Source organism: Pan paniscus, chromosome 20 (assembly GCF_029289425.2).
Source record: "Pan paniscus chromosome 20, NHGRI_mPanPan1-v2.0_pri, whole genome shotgun sequence".
Classification (NCBI taxonomy): domain Eukaryota; kingdom Metazoa; phylum Chordata; class Mammalia; order Primates; family Hominidae; genus Pan; species Pan paniscus.
Genome location: NC_073269.2, coordinates 20,154,688 through 20,177,672, shown reverse-complemented (window position 1 = coordinate 20,177,672; position 22,985 = coordinate 20,154,688). Strand labels below are relative to the sequence as shown.

At 55.8% G+C, this 22,985-nt stretch overlaps 1 protein-coding gene across 3 annotated transcripts in view; it reads left to right on the top strand.

Annotated features, from left to right (window-relative positions):
- BRD4 (bromodomain containing 4) overlaps positions 1–22,985 on the top strand; it is a 97,736-nt gene that overhangs the window by 70,449 nt on the left and 4,302 nt on the right. The window contains exons 7-14 of one of the 3 annotated variants that reach the window (XM_008966111.5): positions 574–702; positions 6,944–7,153; positions 7,854–8,053; positions 8,525–8,820; positions 9,854–9,964; positions 19,358–19,410; positions 19,520–19,889; positions 20,657–21,244. In XM_008966111.5, the coding sequence (XP_008964359.4) occupies positions 574–702; positions 6,944–7,153; positions 7,854–8,053; positions 8,525–8,820; positions 9,854–9,964; positions 19,358–19,410; positions 19,520–19,889; positions 20,657–21,244 (1,957 nt within the window). Of the gene's footprint in view, positions 1–573; positions 703–6,943; positions 7,154–7,853; positions 8,054–8,524; positions 8,821–9,853; positions 9,965–14,830; positions 17,068–19,357; positions 19,411–19,519; positions 19,890–20,656; positions 22,677–22,985 lie in introns of those variants that run through there. The other 2 variants (XM_063599977.1, XM_055103236.3) reach the window with 2 other exon arrangements.

Here is a 22,985-nt window from a genome sequence, read left to right as displayed (position 1 = left end):
CCAGGTACCTTGCCCACACAGTAGATGCTCCATGGGAGTTGGGGCTTGGCGGCCTTGCCAGCCTCTTTGTGGTGGGGAAGGCCTTGCTGTCTCCTCTGTGTTGGAGGCACGCTGTAAGTGCCAACATTTTCATCATAGTGTTTTGAGGCCTTTTTAGTTTTAAGACTTGTTACGTGTTTCTTCTTCTGGGAGTGGAGTCCCAAGCATGGGGCAGGCAGAGCAGGGAACAGTGCTGTGTCCCTTTGACCAGCTCCTGGACTGTGTCATCACGATGAGCTGGGCCCAGCCCTCTCCATCAGTTCTCCCCGTCATTTCTGGCTCAGGCTCCGCCTCCTGTGGGTTCTGAGTCCACCTGCCTGCGAGCCAGGCAGGTGAGCTGGGATGTTGGCAGGGCCAGTCCCAGCCCTGAGGCTGAGAACTGGGGTGATGGCCTGTCCCCCCACTAGAGTCTTGACCAAACTGAGAGCCAAGAAACCAACTTGCTCTTCTAGGCAGCCCTTTCGTCTGCTGCCAGCCACTTCTCCATGGTCACATGGGCAGACACAGCTAACAGGGACTTGTCTTGTTTTCCAGTCTAAACTGGAGGCCCGTGAGTACCGTGATGCTCAGGAGTTTGGTGCTGACGTCCGATTGATGTTCTCCAACTGCTATAAGTACAACCCTCCTGACCATGAGGTGGTGGCCATGGCCCGCAAGCTCCAGGTGAGGCTTGGGAGGGCGCAGCCACCCTCAGCAGAGCAGGCTGAGGTCCTCGTGGGAGCAGACTTCTGTGGGCCTTGGCAGAGTTTTTTTTTCTGTCACTTTCCTTGGGATAATGCCATGTTGCTTTAGAAAAGTGCCTAAAGTCAGCCTAGTGCATACATTTTAAGTTGGGGTTATTCAATTAAAGCAGAGTAGGTGTTCCACTGCAAGCCCCCTCCACCAGCACTCATTTGCTTTTGGCTGGAAGACCGGGTGTGTGCTGTGCATGGCCCAGTCTCTTCTACAAAACACACCTGTCTCAAGTGGGTTGGGGGTGGGGGGCACTCTTGCCGAGAAGTTGCTGTCACAGTCGTGAGCTGAGGACATCTGCACTGTGGACATCCCTCCACCAGAGCCGTAAGAGCCTTCTAGCTGCAGAGTGGTTGTTTCCACATGGCCACAATTCTGATGGGGGCGGTCCTGGGCCACTTCCTTCAAGTTGAGAGCCTGGGTGGTGCACAGTGTGAAGTACACGTGTGGGCGGGGAGGGGAGGTTACAGCATAGATGTGTAAACTTAATTTTTTTAAAAAAGGAAAAATACCTAAGTTTAAAAAATGACTTTCTTTGATTAATAAGATTGGGTTAAAAATTTTGGAGAATAAAGTCAATATTTAGTACTATCATCATCATCTTTTCTATTTTTTTTTGTTTTAATTATTGGAGACAGGGTCTCGTTCTGTCACCCAGGCTGGAGTGTAGTGGCACAGTCATAGCTCACGGCAGCCTCTGCCTTCCAGGCTCAAGCGATCCTCCCACCTCAGCCTCCCGAGTATCTAGGACTACAGGCTTGCACCACCATGCCCAGCTAATTTTGCCTCTTTTATTTTCTTTTTTTTTTTTCTTTTTTAAAGAGATGGGGTTTTGCCATGTTGCACAGGCTGGTCTGGAACCCCTGGGCTTAAGTGATCCACCTGCCTCGGACTCTCAGAGTGCTGGGATTAGAGACTCATCTTCTTTTTTAAATTCTTTAAGACTGTAGATAAATGATCATAAAAATTCCCAGCATCTTCTCCCCAATGCCATGGGTTGCTTCTGTTCTCAGGGTCAGAGCCATCATGAGGTGCGATGTGCTCATTGTAGGCCTCAGCGGGCTTCTGCACACCTGGCTGTCGCAGCCATCTGCTTCCAGGGCAGAAGTGAGGACTTGGAAAGCCTTTGGTGACCTGTGGATCGGTGCCAGGCAGAGCCCCACTGCCTGCCTGCCTCCCAGCTGCACTAGTTCTCATGTTGTCCTAGACTCCCCAGCATAGCAGCCCGTACCTGCTCCCACTGGACCTAAGGCACTGTCTCTCCTATTCTCTGTGGATCAGGGGCTGCCTTGGGTTCAGAGGACATGTGCTCAAACTCTTTGAGGTAGGATAAACACTTCCCTTGTGAAGTTTGTTGGTCTCTTTCTTACTAGTGCGGATGTGGCTCTTGTTATTTAAATGCATGCTCAGGCTTGGAGCTTTTTATTTCTACTTTTTTAATTTATTTATTTTTGGAAACGGGGTGTCATTCTGCTTACTGTAGCCTCAACCTGCTGTGCTCAATTGAGCCTCTCAAGTAGGTAGGACAGCAAGCGTGTGCCACCATGCCTGGCTAATTTTTGTATTTTGGTAGAGATGGCATGTCACTGTATTGCCCAGGCTGGTCTCAAACTCCTGGGCTTAGGTGATCCACCTGCTTCAGCCTCCCATACTACCAGGATTACAGGCATGAGCCACGGCGCCTGGCCTGTTTCTTAGTTTTATTTTCTGTGACTTGGGGAATTGTTGCCCTCTCTTCACTTTGGTGTTGTCTGTGTGCCTTCTTCACAAACAACATTGCCCCTTCATCATTCATGTTTGCATTTCCCATCCTTGAAGGAGTTCAGGCTTTTTAATTTCTTTCTTTCTTTCTTTCTTTCTTTCTTTTTTGAGATGGAGTCTCTTTCTGTCGCCCAGGCTGGAGTGCAGTGGCACGACCTCAGCTCACTGCAACCTCCGCCTCCTGGTTCAAGCAATTCTCCTGCCTCAGCCTCCTGAGTAGCTGGGATTACAGGCGCACGCCACCACGCCCAGCTAATTTTTGTTTTTTAGTAGAGAGGGGGTTTTGCCGTATTGGTCAGGCTGGTCTTGAACTTCTGACCTCATGATCCGCCTGCCTGGGCCTCCCAAAGTGCTGGAATTACAGGCGTGAGCCACCGTGCCCGGCCAGAGTTTTTAATTTCAATGCAGTTTTTGTTCAGGGGCACCCGGTGGCGGTGGCACCCTCAGATTGGTGCCTTCAACTCCTCCACCGCTCCCTCTCTCCCACTCTCTTGAGAAGACAGGGGCGCAGCTTTTGCCCACACTGCTCACGTTGATACCCATGCCCTTCATCTACTCTCACAGGAAGAACTCAGCAGAAACAAATTCTCTTCCAGCACCAAAGGTGACTGTTTTGAGCTACTTCACTAAGAGAAAGAAAAGAAAAAGCACCCTCTGATGTGTTCTAGCCCTTCCTTCCTCATTTTTGTCTCATTTTTTCTGTCCTCTCCTGACACCCTGGAGCCATCTCCTTTTCGCAGATTTTCTCCAACAAAGATTTTTGGGTTTTAAGTGGTTTTTTTTTTTTGCATTTTTCTCCTTCTGGGAGGGGAGTAAGCCTGCCTGAATGTAGAGTTTACCAAGGCCACTGGGATGTCTGTCACACCACAGACCCTGCAGCAGTAGAGTTTCTTCCTACACACAGGCTCCAGGTGCCGGACTGGAGTGGACACAGGCCTCAATCTCAAGGGGGCCTAGTGCAGGCAAGGGGTGGGGGGTGCTGTAGGTGGGCTGCCTCTGGCCCAGCCTGTTTCACCTGCCCTTGGGAGGGACACCTCTCTGCCAGTGCTTGGTAGAGGTGTTTCTGTTTGAGCAACAGAGTTGATGGTGGAGGGTTCCAGAGCAGGCTTCTCTTCAGTGGGCAGTTGTGTTTGTGGCATTTCAGGCTTTGTTTTTCTTACTTCTCTCTACTTTCTCTGCATCAGCAGGTAGAGAGCAAATTCTCCATCAGGGAAGGGGAGGGACAAAGCTTCCAGCCCTTGCTCACCTCTTCAGGAGCTATTGGGACCTGCTTAATTGGGTCTCTTAATTTGGCTGGGCCCAAGAAGTGGGATTATCTGGAAAGTTACTTGGAAAAGGAGCCACTTTATTTTTCTCTCTGAGCCTCTAAATTCTGGGGTCATTGAGAAAACCTGTGTTCCACAGCCTGACAGCTGAGATACTTGTCTGAAACCAGTGAGGTGTGCTGAAACTGAGAAGCATGACCTCAGACCCAGACCTCCAGAGGAGTGAGGTGTAGGTCTATGGGATGCCGGGCAGGGGGTCTGGGCCTCAGCTGGGTCTCAAGAGACTGTCAGCCCAACAGAATGCCTGCACTCGGTGTTCCCTGGCAGGTGCTGGTGCCTGCTACCCCTCACCATCACCATCCTCCCTTGTGAGAGGCTTGCCTCGGTGCATCTTGAATTGGGCTTTACTGTCCTCTTGCTGGCCCCATAGCACCCCTGACTGTGTTCTTTTCACTCTTAGGTCTCAGCACACTTCCAGTTCATGGCAACCCCTTGCTGCCCATGTGTTCATTCACCTTTCTGTTTCCAGCTAGACTGAGCTCCTTGAACAGGGAGCTCATCATTCCTGTCTGCCATCAAGCTGGTACTTGGAGACTTGTGACTGTTGAAGCCACACAGCAAGGTTTTCCTACAGCAGCCCTGGGCCCACTGGCTTGTGGGTTTCCCAGGATGACCCCCACTCAGGCTACAACAAGAGTTCTCACATCCAAGAGACAGGGAAGGATGACAGGGTCACACAACTGGACACGCCAGGAAGCTGGCAGTTCCCAGTCCCACCAATGTTAGTTTCTCATCTTAGCTGGCTTTGTGTCTTGTATTTTTTGCTCTTTGTTGTTGGGGCCTTTGGGGAGCCAGGGCCATGAGCACCCAGGGAATGGAAGGAGGCCTCAGAGTGAATGCCACGCACCCCCACCCCAGCATTTACCCAACAGTCATCACCTGGTGGGGAGGAACAAGGACATCCTCGAGTCTTGAAGCTGGCCCAGGCTTACAGACCAGTTCGCTGAGGTAGCTACCACTCAGTAGAGGGCACTCCCTTTGTCCTGGGAGGCATAGCTGATTATCTCCCTTCATGATGTCCTGGCATTTCTGAGGCCCACTTCTCTAACCTGCTTCCTGCTGCTTGGCAGCAGGCCTGGCTCTTCCAGAAGCTCATGTGGCCCCAGCTGCCTCTTGGAGTCATTTTGGGACCTGAGCCCACCCACATCCAGGGCACTACCCACCTGCCACGTAGCCGGGTGCTGCAGGGCTAGGGATCTGTCTTACTCTCTCACTGGGGCCTCCACTCTGATGTGAAGCCCCCCCACCTTTTCCTCCCTGGGCCCCACTCCTGGGAGGCTAACTGGTGATGGCCTCTGGTCGTCCCTTCTTGTGTATCTTCTTCCTTGCCTCAGACCTGCTCAAGGAGTTATTTCTGAATAAAGGTATTTGCTGGGCGCAGTGGCTCATGCCTGTAATCCTAGCACTTTTCATTGTAGACCACCTTGTGGGAGGATCCCTTGATCCCAGGAGTTGGAGACCAGCCTGGGCAACATGTCAAAACCCCGTCTGCACAAAAATTTAGCTGGGCATGGTGGTCTCAGTTCTCAAGGAGGCTGAGGCAGGAGGATCTCTTGAGCCTAGGAGGATGAGGCTGTAGTGAGCCATGATTGAGCCATTGATTGCATTCCACCCTGGGCAACAGAGCAAGGCCCTATCTCCAAAAAGAAGAAGAAGAAGAAAGAAAGAAAAAAGTTATTGGGCCAGGCGCAGTGGCTCACGCTGGTCATCCCAACCCTTTGGGAGGTGGGGGCAAGTGGATCTGTTGAGGTCAGGAGTTTGAGACCAGCCTGGCCAACATGGTAGAACACTGCCTCTACTAAAAATACAAAAATTAGGTGGGCATGGTGGTGTGCACCTGTAATTCCAGCTACTTGGGAGGCAGAGGTTACAGTGAGCTGAGATTGCGCCACTGCACTCCAGCCTGGGCGAAGACTGTCTCCAAAAAAAAAGTTATTGGCTAAAAGAAGTCATACTCCGGGTGTCCTGGAGGGGAGGGAATCAACACCACAGTTATGTGGGATGCCTGCTCCAGCAGCGTGGGAGAGGAAGCCTCAAGGAGTGTTTCCTGAGCCATCAGGAGGGGATTCCAGGGCCGTGGTCCTCTCTGAAGCATTGACACACATTTGGGGGAAGGTCCTTGCCATGGTGTGTTTCCACGATGATCAGTTTATTCCTGGTTTAAAGCGGGTCCCAGAATCCTGCTGGGAAGCCAGGCCTGTGCTTCTGCCTCTGTCTTGAGCCATCACTGGATTGAGCACAGCGCCCCCGGGGTAGGGCAGGGACTTGACAGCTGGCTGGCAGTATGTGTGGCCAGACCCCAGTGTCCATGCATGGCTGCTGTTCCCTGAGCTCCATGACCCAACGTGGTTCCATCTGCTGGATCTTAGGGTTGAAAGGTCTTAGGGTCTCCTGCGCACTGTGGCTCCCTCCTGTAGCCTGTCCTCAGTGCCCCACACCTGCTGCCTAAACCTCTCTTACCTTGTCCTGTGTGTGCTGGAGATGCCTCCTCCAGTGGTGCAGCCCTGCTTGGTTAAGTGCTGCAGGGGCTATCTGAGGAATGAGGAGACCGACTTAGACCCGTGTCTGCTACAGCAGAGCCTAGTCCCCTAGAGGAGGTGCGCTTGTGGCAGGTACATTCCCACCGGGGACCTCTGCGTGTGCTGTGTCCTCTGCCTGGAATGCCTTCTCAAACCACAGACGACTCCTGCTCCCGCGCACGCATCTGGTGGGAGCCTCGGCTAACTGTTTTGGGGTTTGAGGATGCCCTTGGTCCAGTACCATCTCAGACTTCAGTGAGCTGGCTGTCTTAGTGGCCTGGGTCTCATGTCCTTGCCTGGGCGGTGTCCTCCAGGGAGTGAGTGCCCCGCTATCTCTGGACCACCTTGTTCTTCAAAGTGAGATTTGAGAGAAGAGTGTTGCAAGAGTTGTCAGAGGCCCTCGGCTGGCCCTTACCCCTGTCTTGGCAGCAAAGAGACAGGATCACCATCCTCTTTCGCCCTCGGTTGCTTTCTGTTGAGTTGGCCCCAGCAGCCAATGAGGGCAGGTGATGCTAGGCCGTGGCCTGGGTACCCGGCAGCCGTCACAGCATGTCTTTCCCTCACCAGGATGTGTTCGAAATGCGCTTTGCCAAGATGCCGGACGAGCCTGAGGAGCCAGTGGTGGCCGTGTCCTCCCCGGCAGTGCCCCCTCCCACCAAGGTTGTGGCCCCGCCCTCATCCAGCGACAGCAGCAGCGATAGCTCCTCGGACAGTGACAGTTCGACTGATGACTCTGAGGAGGAGCGAGCCCAGCGGCTGGCTGAGCTCCAGGAGCAGGTGAGGGCATTGGTGGCTCCATTCTTAATCCCCAGAGTCCGTGGACCAGGGTGGCCTCCCCAGAAGTTTCTAAGAGATGTTCTTGGTTCTGAGTTCCCAAGGGAGCATAATTCCCACTGGACCACCTGTGGCCTTTTCCCCTTTGCTAGGTCAAATGCATGTTGATCATACACGTATGTATGATATATGTGTTGAGCTTGCGGTTGGGGATGGGGAGGGACATGGCCATTTTCTGGGCAGAGAGGAGGTGGCTTGATCCTTTCAGTATCTGGAAGGAGGAGGTTGAGCCAGGATGTTCGTCTCTCCTGGGGCTACCTGGTTGCTCCTTTCCCTATAGCCAGTCATCAGGCCCTTCGTGCCTGACGTGTCTGTGTGCTCTTACTTAGATTCTTAGGGGCCCTCCTTCTGGGATCAGGATGGCCGTGAGACTTGGTGTCTGTCGGCTTGATCAGCTCCTCTGGTGAGGAAGACACTGGCAGTCTTTGGAGTTGAGTGAATGGGTGGAGATAGTCTTGTTAGGAATCTGGTTAACATGACAGGCGCAAAGCTGGGGGCCTTCCCTTCCCCTACCTCCCCTATGCCCACACCCTGATACCCCAGGTGCATGCTGTCGCATGTTTTTTGGAGCAGACGCCTGGGTCTTGGGTGACAGGAAGGTGGTTTCAGCCCTGAGTGTGTGTCTTGCCTGTCTGGTCTACAGCTCAAAGCCGTGCACGAGCAGCTTGCAGCCCTCTCTCAGCCCCAGCAGAACAAACCAAAGAAAAAGGAGAAAGACAAGAAGGAAAAGAAAAAAGAAAAGCACAAAAGGAAAGAGGAAGTGGAAGAGAATAAAAAAAGCAAAGCCAAGGAACCTCCTCCTAAAAAGACGAAGAAAAATAATAGCAGCAACAGCAATGTGAGGTCTGTGTCCCCTGAATTTGTCCTGGGTGGGGACCCTCCTTCCAGGGCTTGCTCTGAGACTGTGTGGGCCACTGCCCCTCCCTGTCCTCGTTGGGTGCGGAGGCTGCCCCTCTGCAGCCGTGGCTTCACAGGCCAGGCCGGTGGCCACTTGCACACAGGACTTAGCTGCACTGTCTCTGCCTCTTTCTGTAGGATGAGCCTTCGGAGCTCACCATGTTTGGTTGGGGAGGATAGGCGGCAAGGATGGGGCTGTAGCGCATCCCCCACTTGGGCAGCCTCCAGTCACAGTTTGCTTCGGTCTCCACTGGGTGCTCCCAGAGATTGAGTTGCCCATGCCCCGTTTCCTGTGAAGGCTGGTGGGTGGGGGGTATGGGAAGGGCACCCCTTCCCCCCAACATACATGTGGAGGAATGAGTACCTGGCTTCCTCAGGGGGCCCGTTCTTGATGGTGTCTGCATCGTCCCTTCGTAGCAAGAAGGAGCCAGCGCCCATGAAGAGCAAGCCCCCTCCCACGTATGAGTCGGAGGAAGAGGACAAGTGCAAGCCTATGTCCTATGAGGAGAAGCGGCAGCTCAGCTTGGACATCAACAAGCTCCCCGGCGAGAAGCTGGGCCGCGTGGTGCACATCATCCAGTCACGGGAGCCCTCCCTGAAGAATTCCAACCCCGACGAGATTGAAATCGACTTTGAGACCCTGAAACCGTCCACACTGCGTGAGCTGGAGCGCTATGTCACCTCCTGTTTGCGGAAGAAAAGGAAACCTCAAGGTGTGCTTGGGCCCCCTGGGCATGGGGTTCCTTCTGTGGGCACCCTCAGAGTAACTTTTCCCTCCTTGCTCAGTCCACTCTTTCTGCGCACCCCCCTTTTTTTTTTTTTCCAATTATAATATCTGTGTTCTTGACACAGAAACCTCCGAAAGGTTGTGACATTGCACTCGCCCCTAGGCTGTCAGTGCCTTTCTACATATCTGACTGGTGGTGTCTGGGGCCTCTCTGCACCTTGTTGCCTGCAGCTGTGTTCTAAGCCGGAGCTGCTTTCAACCCAGGCTACCTGCTGCTGAGTCTTCCTCCGGCCTCTTTGGGGAAGGAGGAAAGGCGGGTCTGCAGGATCCCAGGACCTGTGTACCGATACGTTATGCAGCACTGAGCCAGCCTCTGTCCCTCTCTAGCAGGGACAGTTCGGTGTGGCATCCTTTCTGGACTCTTCCAGGCAGCTCTTTTGTGTCACACAGCTCATCCTGGCCTACGGCTTTCCTCTGAGGATCGGTGTCAGGGCATTGCACACAGTCTTTGTCCCCAGCCCCGACTGGCTCCTGGGGTCCTTGGGCCCCTACCTGGGGCACACCACATGATGATTCCAGCGTGCGTCTGAACAGCTGTGCTGAGAGACCCCTGGGGGTCTCTCCCTGCCTTGCGTTACCTTTTGGCAGCATGTTCCTTTTGGATCTTCTTCCCCTGCTAGAACAGTAACTGGGAGAATCCAAGCCTTATGCCCAGCGGTACCTTGTGTTAGGAAATTACCCTTCTGCCTGGTCTCTTGAATCCTTGATAAACCCCCCAAAGGAGACTTTTTGAGAGATTGAAGGAACCTTGAAATTCCATTGTAAGCAGTCTACCCATGGGAACTGTGGGACCACGTGGGTTCTGGGAGTGGCAGCTGGCAGTTGGGAGCAGCCCCTGGGCCCACCGTGCACAGGCTCCTCACTGGTCCTTCCTCCAGATGGATGGGGTGTGCCCATGGCTTAGAGCAGCTTCCTGGGCCACAGCCCTGCCTGACCAGCTCCCATTGCTTGGGTTGCAGCTGAGAAAGTTGATGTGATTGCCGGCTCCTCCAAGATGAAGGGCTTCTCGTCCTCAGAGTCGGAGAGCTCCAGTGAGTCCAGCTCCTCTGACAGCGAAGACTCCGAAACAGGTTAGGTGACTTGTGTTCTACGTGTCTTACCAAACTCTTCCCACCTGTGCCTGGCACTAGCTCGGTCCTGTGTCCAGGATGCTAGAGCCCAGAGACGGCACTCCCAGAACTTGCTGGGTTCCTCTGTCTGTCTGTCTCTTTGTTAACTGTCTCCCTGGGGCCATGAATAGCCCTGCACTCTGTGCAGTAGTGTCCATTCTCTCGGCCTGGCCGTCATGCTCTCCCTGCCAGGGGCTGGTCATGGAGGATGAATGGCCAAGGGCGTTGACACTGCGGAGCCCTGGATGGTGGGCGGGGAAGCTGGGCCATGAGGACTGTGGGCGTGGGGGTCTAGGCTGTGCTGTTGACCTTGATGTGACCACACCCAGCTTTCTGCACCAGTGGAGGCTTCGTGTCCCCAGGGCCTTCCCCGTATCACAGTCACGTGCAGTGCGGCTGCTTCAGGGAGATGCTTCGCTGGTTTCTGGTGGATGTGGAGCAGACTGCAGCTGGCCAGCCGCATCGCCAGTCTGCTGCTGGCCCTGCCATCACCTGGGCCCCGGCCATTGCCTACCCTTCCCCAGAGTGTGCTCGTTGCTGTGTTGGCTGCTCCTGAATCTGCCCTAACTCCACACGCACCTGGACTTGCGTGTCCCTCCTGCAGTTCTAACTAACAGTCCCTTCTTTTCAAGCCCCGTGGGTCTGCACGTTGGGCCCTGGGTTCCCCATTAGAGCCCACCTTCTGAGCAGCAGCCTCAGTGGGAGGTGGAGGCAGGTAGTGATGCTGGGTGCCAGGTGGGAGTGGAGAGGGGACTGCTCTCCTCCAAGTGTGCACTTTCCTCATTATTCTCAGGGGCGCAGATGCTCAGGCTGGCGCAGGGGAGAGGCTAGGGAGGGAGCCATGGTGCCCAGAAGGCCTGGCGACCAGCCCCTGCTGAGAGATGGAGCTAACATCCTGTGTTTATGGCCAACGGGGTTGCCGCTAGGCTGGTGCAGCTGTCAGTGAGCTGGCGTGCTGCAGACCACCTGAGAGCTGGCCCTAGGGTCTCAGGCAGACTGGGGAGTGGGGATCCACAGTGGGATACCTGTGTTTTGGCAGTAGACTCCTGCATGTTCTCCCACGGGCCTGTCCCATCCCTGGGATTTTATTCTAACTAGAAATAAATGCTAACCCTCAATAATCAGTGCATGTAAATAACTTGATCGTGCCAAGGAAGATTGAGGACCCTTCACGGCAGCTGGGGAGAGCCATGTTGCTCTGAGGTGTGTGTGCACAGATGGGGTGGGGGTAGGTGGCACCTCGGGCCTTGTCAGTATTCCTCTTCCCTTGGACAGCCTGGTGCCCTCTGCTTCCCAGGTGAGTGAGGAGACTTGCCTTGAAGTGGGCTGAAGGACCCTCCAGGACTCCAGATGCCCACATTCTCTACCACAACTGCATGCAGAATGCCGTGGGCAGCTCACTGGCCTCCTGGCCTTCCCTGTCGCCATCCTTCACCCTTTCATCTCTAACCGTTACTCTCCCCACACTGCTTTTGTAATCCATCAGCCAGCAGGAGGCACTGCACCCCATGGCTGCCCAGGAAGGGCTGGCTTTGCCACCCGAAGCTAGGGCCCCCACTCGCAGCAGAGTGACTGGGGTGAATGGCTGTATTCTTGGATCCAATTAGCATTCCTGGTGGCCGCTGACTTTTCACTTTCCATGCCAGCCAAGCCTCCAGCTTGCCTTCCTCTGGGTTTTTGCACCTCCTGTTTTCTAGTTGACTTCTCCTACCGGGGGTTTTGTAGCCTTTTCATCTGAGGATCTGAGTGACCAAGTGGAAACCCCAGATGCTGAAATTGTCAGGGGACCTGATTAACTAAAATGACATGACGTGGTCGTGGCGGGGTGCTGCTTTAGCCCTCACAAGACAAGACACCTTAGAGGGCTGTGGACATCACATCCTGATTTCCAGTGTGTGATCGTGGCCTTTGCCCTTGGCCTCTGCGTCCCTCTTCTGGGCTCCTCTGCTTTGGGAGAGGAGTTGGGAATGCTCCTGGTTTCCTGAACGAGTGCCCCACACCCCTCCTGCCGCTGCCGAGATTTTATTATTTTTTCACTCCCCCACTTTAAAAAAAAGTGGAAAGATTGTGCAACAAGTAATCTGAGAGTCCTGGGAACAGCTGTCCTGGCGGGAAGGAGGGCGAGATTTACAGTCTCAGAGCCACTGGCTCCCAGGCTCCCAGGCTCTGGCGGTCCAGCCCTGGCCGCTCATGCAGCTGCCTGGGCTCTGGCCTTCCCCTCTTCCCAGGCGCCCTCCCCACCTTGGATTTTGCCTGGCTCCCTTTTGTCTTCCCAATCCTGGCCAGCAGGGGCTTTCCTTTGCCTTCTGTGTGCACTGAGTGAGCTCTGTCGTGGGCAGGCAGGGTGCTTCTGCTCTCAGGAGGGGCCGCTGCGAGGGTTTCGTGCGGCAGATCCCGAAATGGGAACCCACACCCTGGCACCAGTAAATACAGCCTTCTGCTGCCCTATCCCGCACAGGACTCTGCATTCTCAGGGCGGGGGGGCAGAGGGGGCATAGCTCCTTCAGCAGCTGCTCTCCTGGGTCCAGGAATCCCGGCAGCCCTGATATCCATGGCCCGTTACAGGCAGCTCTGCCTTAACAGGGGAGTGGGTCAGGGTGGGGGAACATTATTTCCCTTTGGTCTTTTGGTGCCTAGTTGATTTGCAGGCCCGCCCCCCCCCTCCCCCCCACCCCACCCATTCTTGTGTTTCCATTTGGATTGGAGCCAAAATTCCTGAAAGGGCCTTTTTTTGTCACTTATACTACGGGGTTAGTTCCGCTGACAACGGCCCTGAGACATGAATCACCAGAAGAAAACGAATGGAGTCACTAGATTGAGGCTGGGGGGTGTGATACATGAACACCCCTCTTGGTAGCTATCCATAGACCGGGATGCTGTGGACTGATGCAGGCGTGGGGTGGTCCTCTGGGGCCAGGCTCTAGTTCAGGGAGCCACGGAACACAGGCAGGAGGAGGATGGCGGGGGTGGGTGCTGCTTTCCCAGCTGTGTCCCAGGCCACCATGTATTCCCCACCCTCTGCCCCAGCAGCATGCAGTGCAGTGGGCCAGCCCTACCACTTCCTCTGATTCCAGCTATTGCTTGGGCTGTGGTCTTCCATTGAGCTGTGATTCCAGCTAAAGCCTGGAGCTGCTTGAGGGTTCTGTATTGAGACAGGCAGGGGTAGGGCACAAATGCCACTCTCCCACCACCCCTAGGGCATCTGCAGACCTGGGTGGAGCAGGCTGGAGGAAGACACTCTCCCAGGTGGGCTGTGGACAGTACTGTGGCTTTGCTGTCATTAGCACTGGGGTTAGGTCTGCCCAGCACATGGGGCAGGGCATGTCCTAGGAATCTTCTAGCTTTCACTTGTCACATAGCTGACATCTGGTTCTTCCCAAGTGTCATGCACAGGTCTTTGTGAGCAGAAGTGTCCCCACAGCTTATGTCCCTCTTAGGAATACCCATTTAACCTCAGCTACCTGGGCTGGGACAGGGTCTCAGGGAGGTGTGAGAGATCCTCCTGGGCTTTGGTCTGGTCGTCTAGTTGGAACGGGAGCGCAGTCCAGCTATTTTAGTCTCCTGGCTTCCTTTTCCCAGGATTGGAGCATGTGGGTGTTTCTTAATAGCTCCAGGGGAAAAAGGAATGCTTGATGTTTTGGAAAGATTTGAGCTGGGAAGTGCAGACAGAGGCCATGGGGCGTTCTTACCACACAACCAGCCTCAGCTTCCTGACCCCCAGGGTCTTTGAGGGACTTAGTCCATCTCCAGGCCTGCTGCTTGCCTGCTCCAGAGTGTGGCGCTTACCTAGGGGAATGGTGAGGACCCTGGAGGTAGGGGAGTAGGAAGAGACTTGAAGATAGGGCGGTAGCCTTTCTGTCTGCACAGCCAGGTGACTCCCCCCACAAACAGCCAGCATTTGCAGCTGGAGGGATTCTGGGGCTTCATGGGCGGGTGAGGGCGAGCCTTGTGGAATGTGGCCCAGAGTGAGAGGCCGCCAGTGGGCGGGTTTTTCCCATGCCCGCACTCAGGGGCCAGGGAGTAGCTCGTCGGTTGCATCCGTGACTCCAGCAGAGGCATCCGCTCTGCTACGTGGGTGGGAACAAGCCCAGTGCCCCTCCCTGGTCCAGGGAGCCATGTTGGATACCCCAAAAAAGGAAAGAAAGGACAAGACTTTATTCCTTAGCCTGTTTCTTTTTCTTTTTTTCCTCCTCCTCAACAGTGTATATAATAGGTTCTGCTTTTTAGAGTTTGAGCTTTTTGTTTGGGGGATCTGGAGGAATGCAGAGATGAGGCTGTTTGCTCTTTCCCCTCCACTGGGGGTCCTGCATTCTGGTACCTCCTTTCTTGTAGACCCAGGAGGAAGGGCTGGCATCGCCTTCCTGACACTAGACACTGCACAGCCCCTGGGTGAGATGAGCGCAGAGTCAGCAGGGGCCTGGTGGGCTTGCCACACCTGGCTGGTGGGACAGGGCAGGGGCACCACTCAAATTCAAAAGAAGCCACTTTAGGGCAGTAAAGGAAATGCCGGCGTGCGCTCAGGCAGGGCACACGTGGAGCTTGCTAGTGGGAACCAGGGCCACTCTCTAGAAGCTGAGCAGGCTGGGGGCGGTTTCCGAGGCATCCATGCATTCTGCCTCTGTGACCTTTCTAAGCGGGCGGTGGGTCTGTCCCTACCCAGGGTTAGCCAGGCACGGGGCAGGGCTCCAGTCTCCAGTGCCGTTCTTGTGCCCATCAGCCACCAGGGCGCAGGAGGTTGGCTCAGTCTGCGGTTCTTCTGTTCTTGTGACTTAAATGGTACATTCCACACCATTTCTCTCACACTGGTTTCTCTCTCCCTCTATGTAGGTCCTGCCTAATCATTGGACACGGACTCTTAATAAAACGGTCTTCAGTTCCAGATTCCTTCCCAGCAAGCTATAGCTTAAGTCCATTTTCTTCCGTGAAAGGGACAGGACTCCATCAAGTTATGGAATTCCTCAGAGCCCTGGGCCTGTCCCCCGGGGTGGATTAGTCATGTCCAGCAGCACACGCCTAGTCCCGCCTTCGGGAAGGCTGCCTGCCTGGCCAGCCGCCCAGGCCTCTCTGTGTAAAGACTGCCTGGCTGTCCTGCCCAGCCTTCCTGGTTCTCTGGGGTCCTCTGGGTGGGTGGCATCTCCTGGAGGGTGATGACAATCCCCAACACATGCATTCATGTGGTGCTGCTCTGTGTGCAAAGCCAGACCCCAAGTATGTTTTCTCTCTTTGTCCCATCCCTCTTTTTCTGGGACTTCGGACCCTAACTACTTCCCTCCTGAACCTTGCAGTGACATCAGTCCAGGAGAGCTCTCATTCAGTGTGCGGAAGAACACTCTGACCTCTAGAGCTGTCCTAGATAAGGAGTGGGAGCTTTAGAGGCAAGGCCTCTAGACCCTGGAAGGCTCAGTGAGGCTCTTCCCACAGCATGCTTCTCACTGATGCCCTGTAAGGCTCGAGCCACCGCTGACTCTGAGCCTTTTGGAGTCTTTCCTCCTTCGTCTCCATTGTTCCCGTGCATTTCCAAAAGCTTAAGTTGCCTGGTGGGCATTTCCCCAGTTTCTTTGGCCTCCGTCTTCTCAAGTCACATAGGGAAAGTACCTCCTGGAACCAGGCTGCAGTATGCAGGACCTGCCAGGCAGGCACTGGTGAAGGGCCTTGGGCCCATCATCCCCCCAACCCCACCTCACCCCACCCGCCTCCTCTAGTGGGGTGAGTCTGGGCTGGTGGACCAGAGAGGGTGTCACAGACCCTCAGGGACTGCCCCGTGGACACCTCTGATTGGTGTTAACAGTGTGAACATTTTCCCCGTCTTCAGTCCCTTAGAATGACGACAGCCCCTGGGGTTGGGGCAGGCGAGGGTGGCCACATCATCCAAGCCCTCCCAGAGGCACAAATAGGCTTTTTTGCTCTAAAAATAAATACCAGCCCTTTTTTGGTCACAAATCCAGCATCTCAGCAGAAAACTGCCTGACATGAAAAGTCGCCTGAGGAACTGCATCTGCGTTTCAGGGGCTTTTCATTTTTTCTCCTTTTTTAAAGTGTAGATTGTGGGTGCTTCCTAGAGGCCTGCCTTCTTCTGGAACTGGAAGTGGGCTATCACCATGGGCAAGCCCTTGGGTGCAGGCTCCCCACCCGCGTGGGAACCCTGGCAGCTCTCCTCAGCTCCTTGGGCTTGAGCAGCTGCAACTGCCCCAGATTTGCTGTGGAAGCAGGGGCTAGCCCTGGCCTCACCAGGGCCTCCCAGGGCCCTGCATTGATGCTCAGGAGTTCCTGGGCTGCTCTTGATCCTTTCTGGGCATCCAGCTTCCAGTTAAGCTCCGTTTGCCAAACAAACTATTCTGAGCTGCCCTTTGGCCTGCGCCTGATGTGTTCCTGTTGCAGTCCCGCCTGCCTGAGACAGGAGCAGGCGGGAGAGCCTTCATGCCCAGATTCCCACAGGACAATTGGGGAGCTGCTGGCATTGTCTTTCTGGGAAGATTCTGCTTTCTTGGACCAAATGGCAGCCTGATTCCCAGTGTCGGGCCTGCATGCTGCCCCCGACACACACGCACGCGCACACACGTGTGCACATGGGCCATAGCCACAAGCCAGCTCTCCTCCAGGGTCCTTTCAACCTCACTGTCCAGGGACCCTGTCCTTCTTGCCCGTGGGGCTTCCATCTGGCAGAGAACGCTCAGGGCTTGTTGAACTTGAAAGCTCATTAGACTTAAGCTGTCACCTGTGCTTGGTGCCCCAGGAACAGCCAGAGAGGACAGTGCCCACTCACTTCTTGTTGGCAGCCTCCTGTGCAGGAAGTGCCAGCCGGGCCTCGACGCACCAGCTGGCTGTGGGTCCTGAGGAGGGGTGGGAGGCGGCCGCTCAGTGCAGACGGGGACTCCTCTCCTCTGCCCTGACCTTACCCTCCATTACCTCCTTCACTGGAGTGGGGCTGGGGGGTGGGTGGAATCAGTGTTTTAATCGGATTTTTAAAAAACATTTTATTTCTTTGTACAATTACCATCCTATGTAAAGATGAAATTTGTGTTGAGTTGAAGATTGTCATGGAATAAAGATCACACCGTACTTGAGGCCATCTTCATGTAACCCTTTCTAGAGAGTTTTGTGTGGGGGTGTCTTGGGGCTGGTGTGTTGTGAAGCTGTGCACTTCCTGTCTTGTCTTTTACTGGTAACTCTGACACAAGGCTCAGACCAAATGGGCCAGATGGGGCTACCTCTACCACCAGCCCCTTTAGGCATCTGGTCCTGGGGGTCTGCCGTGCACATGCCGCCTTCTCTCCCCCACTTTTTAGGCCTGCCTTGCCTAGGGGCCCCAGCACTTGCAAGGGGCCCTGGAGACAAGTCCTCAGGATATTCCCTGTGGCCTTTCCAAGGCAGCTGAGACATGCCCCCTGGACCCTCCCACAGGCCCTGCTGCGCTTTGTCCCTACATTTTCTCCTATGGGCCTCTGCTCACAGCCTGTAGGCTGTGAGGGGTTAGAGTGACCATCCCTCTTTTACAACCGAAAAAACAAGGTTTCTTCCAAGGCCACGAGACAACAGGCGAGCCCCAGCATATCCTTCCCTTGCACACACACTTTCTCCCTCAACTCTATATCTGGACACATCCCTGAGGCTTCTCCTAGTCGGACTTCACACGGTGGCCCTGCTGCTTCCCCCTACCTTCCGCCTTCTGCCCCGGGTCCCCTCCAAGGTGTGCCCAGCATGCCCCCAGACAGCGCGGCTCCATCACCTCCTTGTGCCGGGAGAGAAGCCCTGGCCTTTTCTTCCCAGTTCCCTAAGTGTGCAGGGTCCCCCTGGTCCTGTGGCTGCCAACCTCTGCAGCCAGCGCTCCTCCCCCCACCACCACAGCAGTCAGACTCCCTGTTGCCCTGACACTGCAAATCTACTCAAGCTTTCCCTTCTGGCATGTCTCACCCACAACAGTATCTCTCTCACCAGATGTCATACTCTGACCCAGAGCGTCCTGAGCCCTGTATGCAGGTTTTAGGCGGGGCCCCAGGTTCCCCCGTGTCCCCAGTTGCAGCCCCTGGTCATTTGTACGAGGACGTGTGTCTGTAGCTGCTGAGGTCTGTGTCTGTGTCTTGTCTGGCGTGGAGTGGTGAGCTCTTACAGGGCACAAGGTCCTTCCCCATCCCTTTTGGTGGCATGCAGCACTGAGGGCCACGTGCCTCACAGAAGCTTAGCGTGGCCCTCCACGAAGCAGATCCAAGTGGAAGGAGCCTGGATTTGGGCAAAGCATGTGTCCTCCAACACCAGCAGCAAGAGGCAGCACCCTGACAAGGAGCTCAGGCGAAGCCAGGCAGTGCCATGAGGTGCTTCTCAGTGACAGGAATCCAAAAGGCGCCATACCATGGGCCCGGCCTCCCATCTGGTGGCAGGCAACTGTGACCTGCCAGCCCATGAGCACTGGCCAGGGCTCATGTCCCCCTGTGGGGCTTGTACACCGTCCATGTTTGGTGAGGGGACATCCAACTGGCAAAAGTCCCTTAGTGTAAATCTCTGGGGTGAGGACAGAGGTGGGCACGCTGGCTCTCAAGTACACCTCGCAGGGGCAGACACACCCTGGACCCATCCACCCTACTGTGGTGCCAAGCCGTCGGCCCACAGGAGTGGGGGCGCATGCTGCCTTCTGTCTGCAGCATGGTGACTGTGTCCCAAAGCAGGGACTTCTGAGGTCCGTCTACCTCTTTAGTAGCTGGTCATTCCCAGGAGGCCAGCCTGCTCCTTTTTTTTCTCCTGGAGTGGGCTCTCTGTGTTTTCCCTTGCCGATATGTTCCTCACCGTCCTGTGGCTCTCAGCCCCAGCTGAGCCTCTCTGCTTCCCTTTGGAGGATGGAAAGGAGTGGGCCTTAGAGGGCCATGCAGTTGGAGGCCCCCGAGAAGCTGCTTTTTAGCCATGTGACCCTGGACAAGTCCCCTCCCTTCTGAAGCCCCACTTTTCTCAGCTGTAAGATGAATGTGACCATTGCAACCATCACAGGTTGTTGGAAAATTGAGGAGGTTGCTGTCCAGGCCATGCACTCAGTCACTATAGTGAGTGACTGACCCTTGAGTAGTGGGAGGCGTTGGGCAAGCTCTCAGCTTCCGGTGCAACCGTGGTGATCTGAAGCTTGGCAGGGGAGGCTTTTTCAGGCGCAGTCCCTACTAGGAAAAGCAGCAGGCAAGTGGGTAGGTGACGCCTCGCATGTCTCTCCCTCTCCCGTGATGACCAACTCATCCCTCATTGAACTCGGCTGCCCTTTCTCAGGGTCACTGGTCCTTCTCCTGAAAGTGCCCTGTTTTCTCGTCTTTCTCCATCCAAGGCCAGCTCACTCACCTTCTCCCCCAGAGCCTCACTACCTTCTCTTTTCCTCTGCAGAGATGGCTCCGAAGTCAAAAAAGAAGGGGCACCCCGGGAGGGAGCAGAAGAAGGTACATGGGCTCAGGGGCATCCTTCATTAGGTGGGACGTTGGGTCTGGCCCGGGCCAGTTCTGCCTGCCTGACATCAGCCTGTCTGTCTGTCTGTCTCTCTGTCTGCAGCACCATCATCACCACCATCAGCAGATGCAGCAGGCCCCGGCTCCTGTGCCCCAGCAGCCGCCCCCGCCTCCCCAGCAGCCCCCACCGCCTCCACCTCCGCAGCAGCAACAGCAGCCGCCACCCCCGCCTCCCCCACCCTCCATGCCGCAGCAGGCAGCCCCGGCGATGAAGTCCTCGCCCCCACCCTTCATTGCCACCCAGGTGCCCGTCTTGGAGCCCCAGCTCCCAGGCAGCGTCTTTGACCCCATCGGCCACTTCACCCAGCCCATCCTGCACCTGCCGCAGCCTGAGCTGCCCCCTCACCTGCCCCAGCCGCCTGAGCACAGCACTCCACCCCATCTCAACCAGCACGCAGTGGTCTCTCCTCCAGGTGAGCCGTGGCCTGCCCCAGTGTGGGTTGAGACCCCTTCCTGCCTCGGTTTACCCATGTGGTGTCCGAGCACTCTGGCTGGGCAGCCTCTTAGCCTCAGCTGCTCTGGTCTCTAGAGGGAAGATCTGTGGCTTCTCGGGGCCATCTTGGAAATTAAAGGAGATGCCTCAAGACAGGTCATGCATGGAGTTATTAACACGTTGATTCAGAAGATTTTTGTTTTTATTTTTGTTTTTTAAACACCTGACATCATTTGAGTAACAATCTAGATGATTTTGACTTATTTCTGCTGCTGGGCCAGGCGTCATGTTAGATGGGAAAAGCTGGGACCCCTCTGCAGCTTTTCTCATCAGGGGTTGGGGGATGCACTCATGAGATGGGATTCCTCCCATGGAACCTGGACAGCACTCACCTGGGGGATATGGGGACAGGGCCACCTTCCTGGGGGCCTAGGGAATGGCTGGGCAACAGCCGGGCAAGTGAGGGACCAAGTTCTGCACTGAGGCCTGAAGGGCCATTGTGAGCATGGGGAGCAGGAGCTGGGGACACAGAGCATAGGGCAGGACGACACCGCCCTAAAGCTCTCTCTGGAAGCTGTTTACTGCTCTGGAGTTTGTGGGAGGCCACAGTAGGTGGGGAGGGAGTGCCAGTTTGAGGGAGGCCAGTAGGAGACCACTGGAGTCCAGATGAGGTCAGGATGGAGCAGAAAGGCCAGGCTGGGGCCACAGGTGCTCAGGCCTCACCGCCTCGGTGTTGTGTCCTTCCAGCTTTGCACAACGCACTACCCCAGCAGCCATCACGGCCCAGCAACCGAGCCGCTGCCCTGCCTCCCAAGCCCGCCCGGCCCCCAGCCGTGTCACCAGCCTTGACCCAAACACCCCTGCTCCCACAGCCCCCCATGGCCCAACCCCCCCAAGTGCTGCTGGAGGATGAAGAGCCACCTGCCCCACCCCTCACCTCCATGCAGATGCAGCTGTACCTGCAGCAGCTGCAGAAGGTGCAGCCCCCTACGCCGCTACTCCCTTCCGTGAAGGTGCAGTCCCAGCCCCCACCCCCCCTGCCGCCCCCACCCCACCCCTCTGTGCAGCAGCAGCTGCAGCAGCAGCCGCCACCACCCCCACCACCCCAGCCCCAGCCTCCACCCCAGCAGCAGCATCAGCCCCCTCCACGGCCCGTGCACTTGCAGCCCATGCAGTTTTCCACCCACATCCAACAGCCCCCGCCACCCCAGGGCCAGCAGCCCCCCCATCCGCCCCCAGGCCAGCAGCCACCCCCGCCGCAGCCTGCCAAGCCTCAGCAAGTCATCCAGCACCACCATTCACCCCGGCACCACAAGTCGGACCCCTACTCAACCGGTAAGTGGTCCTCACCCGTAGACTCTGGGGAGGCTGGTGCTGGGCCTATAGTTTTGTCCTCAGGAAGCCGGAAGGGTTAACTCATGCTTCAGGCTGCAGTGGGTTCAGAGCTGAGCCTCAGCTTGGAGGGGGACCTGGAAGGGTCGTTGGTGCTTTCTACAGTGTGTGTTTATCAGGTGTCTCTCTTGCTTGTGAGTTGAGATCACTCAGAATAAGGCTGCTCTGATCCCTCTCTTGAGTCAGGAGCACGACAATGCTAGGTGACTTCTTGCTAGGTGGGGAAGCTAGGAGCCCAGGGGAGGTACCTGATGCACCTCAGGGGGTCAGGATATGCTTCCAAGAGGCAGTGATCGCAGACAGGTAGCAGCTAACTTAGCAGAGTGAAGAATGAAGTTCAGGGAGAGCCAGAACCATGGTGGGGAGCACTGAGCTGGAAGCTCAAAAGGCAGCTCAGAGCCCGCCCAGGACCTGTCCTCATCGCCTGTTACCAGCCTCCAGCCCAGTCCACGCCACCCTTTTCCCATTGACAGCATTGGTCAGGCCACACCCTTTCACTTTTCCTGGGCACTTAAGTGTCAGTAACCAGAATGTCCTGGCTGGCTCCGGCAGGGGATGTTCTGGTCAGTGCCTCCTGATGTGGTGCTGCAGGGTTAGGGTGGAGGGTCCTGGCCTCAGCAGTGTAGATGGTGCTGCCTGTCTTGGGTGTGTATCGGGTGCTGCCTGCAAATCGAGCAACAAGGCAGGGCTGTGATTACTCCTAACCCAGCAAAAGCTGCTGGATGCAGGCCGGGCGCGGTGGCTCACACCTGTAATCCCAGCACTTTGGGAGGCCAAGGCAGGTGGATCAGCTGATGTCAGGAGTTTCAAGACCAGCCTGACCAAGATGGTGAAACCCTATCTGTACTAAAAATACAAAAATTATCCGGGCATGGTGGCAGGCACCTGTAATCCCAGCCACTCGGGAGGCTGAGGCGGGAGAATCGCTTGAGTCTGGGAAGCGGAGGTTGCAGTGAGCTGAGATCGTGCCACTGCACTCCAGTCTGGGCAACAGATTGAAACTCTATCTCAAAAAAAAAAAAAGTCAGGTGCCAAGTGGATCTCTGCGTGCCCTGAGCCAAGAACAAGCTGCCTGTCCTCCCTGGGAAATACTGGTGTTGGGCCTGGCAGCTGTGCGGCTGTGCCTGTTCTCATGCGAAGCAGGGCTGGACTCCTGCTGGGGGTGATAGACAGGGGATGCAAGGCATTTAGAAGAGCCAGCACTCGGGTGCACCAGGCACCTATCGGGGCTGAGGCAGGTCTTCTCCAGCCAGCTCTACTTCAGGTCCCTGGCCGTGACCCAAGCCCCAGCAGGCTAGGATGGGGCATCAAGAGCAGTGTGGATTGGGATCCTGCTAGGGGCTTTGTAGGCCAAAAGCCAAGTTGTTAGACTCCCAAAGAGACTTAACAGGCATCCCTGGGCCCCCAGCCAGCTTTCAGGAGTCATCCGTGAGCCATCCTCTGAACCCACCAGCAGGCAGGTGGTTTCTATAAACCACAGCCCCTGGAGCCTACCGTTGCCCAGGTCAGCCTCAGCAGGTGCTGAAAGCACTGCCTTAGTTGGGTGGGAGGCTGTTGCAGTCATGTGCCTGTGGATCCCTGGCAGGCCAGACCTGGGGCCCTCCAGCACTGAATGGAGTTGGCAGTGCCCAAAGTGGTCCCGATGTGCTAGAATTGGAGGAGACGTCAACGCCGGGAAAACCAG